The sequence below is a fragment of the Drosophila pseudoobscura genome, chromosome X (assembly GCF_009870125.1).
Source record: "Drosophila pseudoobscura strain MV-25-SWS-2005 chromosome X, UCI_Dpse_MV25, whole genome shotgun sequence".
Lineage (NCBI taxonomy): Eukaryota > Metazoa > Arthropoda > Insecta > Diptera > Drosophilidae > Drosophila > Drosophila pseudoobscura.
In genome coordinates, this window is record NC_046683.1 from 64,270,523 (window position 1) to 64,278,061 (window position 7,539).

The window sequence follows — 7,539 nt, forward strand, 5'->3', positions numbered from 1 at the left end:
AATACTTGGCGCATACTTCAGAACCCGATATCGGGTATAAATTAGTAGGAGAAGGCGACTGTACCAACTGTACTTTTGGATTCTTAATAATAGGCATGACAGGCCCTCCCCATTTTGGGTTTCAGTTCCAGGATGAAGTAATTCCAACAACCACGTCATCACCCGAATCCCCGGCGTCTTGACTGAAACGTGATCTGGGCAATCCATCACGTACGGCTCTGGCCATGATATCACCATAACACATACAGTACGTACGTATATGTATATGAACAGTGTACACCTGATAGATATAGCTCTATAGCTCCTGCTCTTCACATAGCTGTTGTTTGTCTAATTCAACAACAAAATACGAGCAGATAAACCTGAACGAACTCCCAAGTGGGTGCGAGCTTAATATTGGGGTTGGCTGTTATACTCTCAAAGAGTGCGGGTATTATCGGATTAGTAAAAATGTTTGAACACTCTCTTCCTTCTAGAGATAATCCACACAGAACGAAGGAGTTTTAGGTTTCGTACATCAGATTATAGTTATATTCGATTTTTCATAATCGTTGCTTGATCTCCTCTCAACGATCGCTGCACAAGGGTATCAAAAGTTTCGGCTCGGTCCTCTGAAGGTACCCTGGTTCATTCCTGGTTTTATTTTTTGCACTGCTAAAATGTTGACAAGCATTTGATTAAAGAGTGGCTGCCGATTGGGAGGGTGGTACATGCATGCGGGGTGGGCGCACCAGAGTATAGTTGGAGCACGTCTGTGGTTCATGGGTGGTATGGCGGTATGTACAAGATACTAATGATAGATGAGCAGCGGGTTGAAGTTGAATGATTGCCATGCTCTGGCTGGCTGGCTGGATGGCTGGATGGCAAAACAACAACAGAATCATAGATATCAAAAATATTTTGAGGAGTTGCGAAATTGAGTCCGAAACGAATGATGATGTAATGGCGGATCGTCGTCCTCCTCTTCCGTTGGTGTACGTCCGCAACCTAACAAATTTCTCGATAACTTCGATTTCTGAGACGCAAAAGCAAACGTTTCAAAGGTGACTACTGCTAATCCCTGCTACTGAACCTAAGCCAGCAGTTTCTATAAGTAATGGCATTGCACTCATGATCTCGAGTTGGACAAAAAACAAAATTGTTGAAAAAGTTTTCGAAAAAAAAATGTCTTGTATTAAAATGCGGCATTATAAAGATTTCGAGATAATCAATACTTAATCGCTTTATAATCGCCTCACACACACACAAACACGCCATACACATCGTATAGATGGTGGAGAGCTCTGTATACCGCTCAGGATTACTTATTGTTATATGGCGGCATCGTCTGGTCACGTGTTTATGACGTACTTCTGGGCTTTGTTTGCAAGATTTACTTTACGAGTGCCGTAAATGCGACTGCCAATGATAGATGGCATTACAACATCCCACACAACACAATTTGCAATTTGCATTCAGAGATACTAGTGCTGATAATGATGGCTGGGATCACGGGATCATGCGATACCTTCAGATAAAGCCAAGAAAGAATGCGCCTACTCAAGCGCCCAATGATAAGCATGTAATCAGAGGATATTAGCCTCTTGTCGATCCCAGCCAGAACAGATGCAGATAATCTTTAAGTTATGTTAAACAAATGATGAGTATCAAGAGGGGTTCCCCTTACATGAGAGCATGATTAAAGCCAACGCCTTGTACTACAAGTGATTTATAGCTTTGATAATTCATTGGTTAGTTCTACTTTTAATGGTCTACTATGATACAGCGATTTTTAAGCTAATAACTACGCAGCCCGCAGTCCGCAGCCAGGAGTACTACAACATTTCGATTAGATGAATCCCATTAAAAACATGCACAAGAATCTGTAGTTAAATATATAAATCTGTATTATAGTATCTTTACATCTAGGCGAAAAAAATTTTGGGGGGGGGAACGTATCGAATGTATTGCGACAGACACGATGCGGAAGTGCCGCCTTCGTCTCCGCCTCCCGCGCGCCCCTTTACTTCAGAATGGACCATTTGAGTTGTTCGCGCGCCGATTGCAGTACCTGAAAGATATCACATACACATATAGAATGGCAGATACACAGAGATACAGAGAATGGTCGATCAATTAGCTAATGAAATCAAAAATTCACTTCACAGAGCCAATGAGCAAGAGTTCAAGACATTAAAAACAATATTTATTTGATCATAAGTACAAACGCAAGGGTGGCAAATATCTAGGGACTTTAAGGAATTGCAACAAACGTTGAAACATAAAGAAACTAAAAATATAGTCGAATTCTACCCATACTACTTATAAAAAACGAGCAAATTAGAGTTCTTGGTTGATCGATTACTGCTTGAAGAGCCTACAGACTAATTAATAGAGATACTAAGAGATAGAGGGGGTCTGGGGGCTACCAAAAAAGACCATTTAGTGTGCTAGTTACCTGAGCAACGGTCTGTTCGGCAATGGGAATATCATCGTTGCGCAGATCGACGCGTTTTACAACCGACGAGGGATCCGCATCCAGGATGATTCTAAAATATAGACACATTAGCCATATTTCGCTTAAGAAGAAGCTACTTTTATATGCATTATACTCACCCCCCATCACAGATCTCGTCAAAGGCCAGCATTATGATCTCCAGGTTCTCCAGCACCAGGCGCTTCTCGACATTCTTCTTCAGTATAAGGCTGATGGAGTCGTACAAGCAATTCAGCACCGACAGAAGAATGAGCTCATTCTCGTAGGCGTTGCCCATCACATAAAAGAACAGATCCACGTTGCTCTTGTAGACACAGGTGAGGCCGTCCAGCATAATGATCTCTGTGTTGGAGCGGTGAGTCTTGTTGAACAGATTCTTCTCAAAGGCCTTCTGCTCCTTCAACGTGGACAAAATGTTTTTGTCGTAGTATTTGGCCAGAATGCGGTTGCCATCGTTGTCCATGATGCACATGCCCTTAATAATGTCCTGCAGCACACCGGCATTGTAAGGAATAGTCAATTATTTGCTTTATTTCAACATTTACCATCATAAATCCGTCCATTTTTGCTTGTTTTCGTGTTTTACACGTCACAATTAGAGATGTATAGTTATGTTTATCGATAAAATATACCCTCAGAAATATACCCAAATATACTAAAATATACGGTCTCATTAAAAAATATACCGTAAATATACTGACGAATTCAAGTCATATTTTACATATTCGTTTTTGATATTCCGTCTTAAACCCCCTTTATTAGTTAAACCACTAACCATACAGTATACAGTATACTGTATGGTTAGTGGTTAAACCCCCTAATTAGTTTAATACCTTATATTCTTCCTGTAGATCAGTAGTATTGTTCATCTTAAAAAAAAACAACAAAAATAAAAAGTACAATCCGTATTTGGAGGCTCATTGTCCACAATTCTACAAAAGCTGTTTTTATATCGATTTTCAAATTGTGTGGGTTCCAACCTTCACCTTTTTATTAAACACTAGGTGATCATGGAACATCTTATTAACGGACGTCATACTAATATCCAAGGATGACTCAATCTTGTCATCTTTGAAGTTTTTTTTGGAAGTTCCATTGAAAATCGAGGTTTCACATCTCTGCTTTGGCTTGTGCTGGAAGCTGTAATCTGCTCAGTGAACTGGTTCCGTGCGAACCATTGGGAACTGGCGGCGAGCGTTGTTTGAATTTGAATTTAAATGTGAAATTTGGTTTGCCATGAAAGTTCCGTAAACTTCATTTTAAGGAGAACGTACTTTGTGAACATAGGAAACGACTTGTCGTCGCGTCGCCAACAAAATTGAGAATATTCGTAACACGCCCGAGACACAGAGACATATTTAAGTTTATATATTTTATATAAGTTTTGCGCAATGGACACGCTGCCAGATACGGTGGCCCAGGAGCCACCCGGCAAGCTGCGTCGCCCGCGTGGCCCAACGGACTGCGCCGTGGTGGTCGCCACAACGCCCGTGAAGGCCAAAGTGCCCAAAACGGAAGGATCAAAGAAATTGAAGAAAAAACTAGAACTGTTCGAGAGCGAGAATCAGTCGCTGAACAAGGCTATCAGTGACAAAAACAAGGAGATTACGGCACTGAAGAGATCCGTGGACTCGCTCAACGATGTCCTCAATTCGGTGCCCATTGACGAGCTACGGTGCAACTCCTCGATAGCCGGCACCAAGATACTGGAACTGAGCAAGAAGAATCGACAGATGCGCGCCGAGTTGGAGCAGATGAAGAATCGGGTGGAGAAGAAGGACCAAATGATCGGAAAGTTGGAGCGGGAGCTCAAGGCCAGCGAGGAGAAGATCCATCACCACCAGGAGTTGCTCAAGAAGTGCAGCTCGGCGGAAGAACTGCAGGCGAAGATGAATGGCATTCAGCAGAAGCTTTTCGAGTCGCGCAACAAGAACACAGAGCTGCAGAACCAACTGAAACTCGCCCAGAAGTGTCTTCAGCACGAGATCGGCGAGAGCTGTAACATCAACATTCTGGCCAATAATCTCAATCAGGCCAATTGGCGCGGACGGGCCCAGCAGATTCTCAATCTGCAGCAGAAGGTGCAGGAGTTGCGGGCTCGCGTGGAGTACTACGAGGAACGGGTGTCCGATCGCTCCGAATATGCGCCCATTCCAGTGGGTTTGGAGCTGGATAGTTCCTCTGGCTTTTCGCGGACCCCACGCACGGTCAATGGCAGCGCTAGCGCCAGCAGTTTCAATGTTGATGCCCTCTGCGGTAGTGCTACCTTTGACCGCTTCACGCCTGGGGTACGCAAGAACGAGATCCGGCACCAGGCCAAGGTGGAGGCATTGGAGAAGAACATCATAGAGTTGCAGTCGCAGCTGGAGGAGCAGCGCAGCCGCACCCTGGCCCTCAAGGTGCGCAACAAGACGCTGAACGAGGAGGTGGTCAAGTACAAGATGCGCTCCTCGGAGCTGGAGGAGCAGACCGACTACAATGGCATCAATATCAGCACCATGGGCGAGAAACTCGACCGCCAGCGTTTCCAGTACGAGACGCGTCTAGACGACATGCGCTCAGATCTGACACGCATGACGGAGGAGAGGGACAATGCCCGTCGACAGCTGGAGGAACTGAGTGGCATGCATCTGGAGCTGGAGACGACACTCAAGCAGAAGGACGTGGCTCTGACGAGTCTTCAGGATATGGTAAAGAAGCTGGAGATGGATTTGCGTGCATTATCCGGGGGATTCCTGTTTTCATGTCGCGAGTTTCGCAAGGTAATCCCAGCTCTCACGCTCTGTTACTCTCTCTCTGCTAATTCAATCTAAAATCTGTTTCTTTGATGGTAGGAAGAATTTGTGGGCATTCTGGATGCCCTGGAGGTGGAGAAGAATCAGCTCATGCTCCTCACCAAGAGCCTTAACGAGCGTATCGCAGTGGAGCGTACCAAGAACGAGGGCATCCAGGAGCAGAATGCAAAGCTCAAGGCCCGCATCAGCCGCATGGAGGCGAAGATCCGGGAAATGGAGAAGGAGCTGGACGTCCAGTCCGATAAGAAGAAGCGCACCCAGCGAATGGCCGAGTATGCCAGTTCGCTGAGTCGCTCTTCTCTTAACGGATCCATCGGGTCGTTCTCTTTCGACAACCAATCCCTCTATCAATCGGCTAGCACCTTGAACAGCCTGAACATCTCCGCGGAACCCAAGACCGAGGATCTGAAGAATCAGTATGTGTATCAGTGCATCATCTATCCTCTATATTTCCAATCCTTGCTTCATTTTCGTGCAGATTGGAGCTCGCCCAAGAGAAGATCGCCATGTTGACGGAGAAACTTGATTATATCACCGAGGAAAAGATATCAGATGCCAAATTATTTGAGGAAACCATGCAGAACTCCAAGACCATCATTCTGGAGACCATTATGAGTGCCCATGAGGGTACCATCTCTGGTGGAGACGTTGGAGCACACCAAAATCTGATGGCTGGCTTGTCTGAGTCCTCCACCAGCGATAGCCTCTAAACGAGGAGACCTCCACATGATTTCTTTAGTTTGATTGTTAAAAACTTTAGTTCTGTTTATGGGAAAATGAAAGAAAATGTTGGGAACCAAAAAAAAAAAAAACACAGAGTGTTGCAATTTTCATTCTTTCTTGTTCGGTTATACAGCAGAACCCCTCGGTTGGTTATCGTTAAATGAAGAAGCTGCCGCCTTTTGTCCTGTGGGGCATTTGAAAGGGTATGTATCTACCCAGAAGGCATAGTTTTAAATTATTAATGGCACAAAATATTTAATTATTTGTATAGATTTTTATTTGATTTGTAACACATTCACAAACAATAAAAAGGAAGCCTTTGGCGCTGCTTCTGCTTCTGCTTTCCGCTTTCCATTTCCATTTTGCGATTAGATTAATTCATTTAATTGTTAGGCGATACTTCGACTCTCCCTCTCTCTGTCTCTCTCTCGAAGCATATACGAGTAGTATGTATGAAATTGTTATTAGTTTTAATGGTTGCGTTGCTGTCTATAGCTACTATTCATGTGTGTTGTGGTGTGTTGTTTGTGAGTTTCGTTAATAATACAAATATCTGTATATCAGCATCGTATAAATATGTAGCGTGACTCCAATTGCTGCTCTTCTCAAATCACATGGATAAAGTTGTTGTATTTCGTATACAGAATTCTTGTTTCGCTTCGTTATTGAAAATTCGTATTATCGATGCTATGTAGCATATACATATGTATGTAGATTTATGGTCTGTATAAGCTATGGTATAGTATATATATATATATTTAATTGATTTATTAGTAAATTGGTTTGTATCTAAAAAAAACATCTTTTAGCAAATTAAAGGCACTTCTTCAAATATTCTTCTTCTCATGTGAAACGCAACACTTTTCTAATACTAGAATACAACATATACTCGTAGATCGGAATATACATATAAATATATATATATATATATATAATGTGTAGTATATAGAAACATAAACAATATTTATATACTTAACAAAACATACATTTATCCCATTACTAAAAAAAAAAAAAACACGAAGAAAAACAAGAACAGGTTTATCCGTTGCTTTCCTTTTTCTTTCGGATAAATTGACAAAAATTGTAGGGATAACGATATGCGCAATCTGAACGATCAGGCTATAGCATATAGCAAAAGACGAAGCTTTTAAAAAGCCCCAGGAAAAAACATTTTTATTTGATTATTTTCATTTTTGTTTTTTTGTAAGAGAATTTCTAATTAAATTAGAATTATTAGAAATTTATAGTTCTTATTTTCTTTCTTTACCGAAGCATTATTTTAGCTATCTATATAGTAGATATATCTGGCGATATCTGTTGCATTTGCTGATTGGGCTGGCCATATACCATATCTAATTATCTGATTAATCAGCTGTATATATATCGATCAATAAATATCTGTTGTATCTAATAGATTTCTGATTCCGTTGAAGGGATTCATTTGCTGTAGATAAATGCAAACTGTTGGCTCGTGGCTTGGTCGCTCGCTAGATTTTAGAAATTACAAAAAAAAAAAGCTCCGCATCGTATTGGAATCGGATCAAA

At 42.1% G+C, this 7,539-nt stretch overlaps 2 protein-coding genes across 2 annotated transcripts; one reads left to right on the top strand and one right to left on the bottom strand.

Annotated features, from left to right (window-relative positions):
* Positions 1 to 1,861: 1,861 nt before the first annotated feature.
* Positions 1,862 to 3,155, bottom strand: zetaCOP (COPI coat complex subunit zeta). Its single transcript, XM_002135468.3, has 4 exons — positions 3,022 to 3,155; positions 2,596 to 2,963; positions 2,438 to 2,528; positions 1,862 to 2,050 (listed from the first exon to the last, which is right to left on the bottom strand). The coding sequence occupies exons 1-4, from the start codon at positions 3,148 to 3,150 to the stop codon at positions 2,003 to 2,005; spliced, it is 636 nt and encodes a 211-aa protein (XP_002135504.2). The 5' UTR covers positions 3,151 to 3,155; the 3' UTR covers positions 1,862 to 2,002.
* A 573-nt stretch (positions 3,156 to 3,728) lies between these two features.
* Positions 3,729 to 6,083, top strand: LOC4812136 (coiled-coil domain-containing protein 13). The gene is made up of 3 exons (XM_001352797.4): positions 3,729 to 5,238; positions 5,311 to 5,687; positions 5,750 to 6,083. Exons 1-3 carry the CDS (start codon positions 3,868 to 3,870, stop codon positions 5,979 to 5,981), a joined length of 1,980 nt encoding a protein of 659 aa, XP_001352833.3. The 5' UTR covers positions 3,729 to 3,867; the 3' UTR covers positions 5,982 to 6,083.
* The last annotated feature ends 1,456 nt before the right edge of the window (positions 6,084 to 7,539 follow it).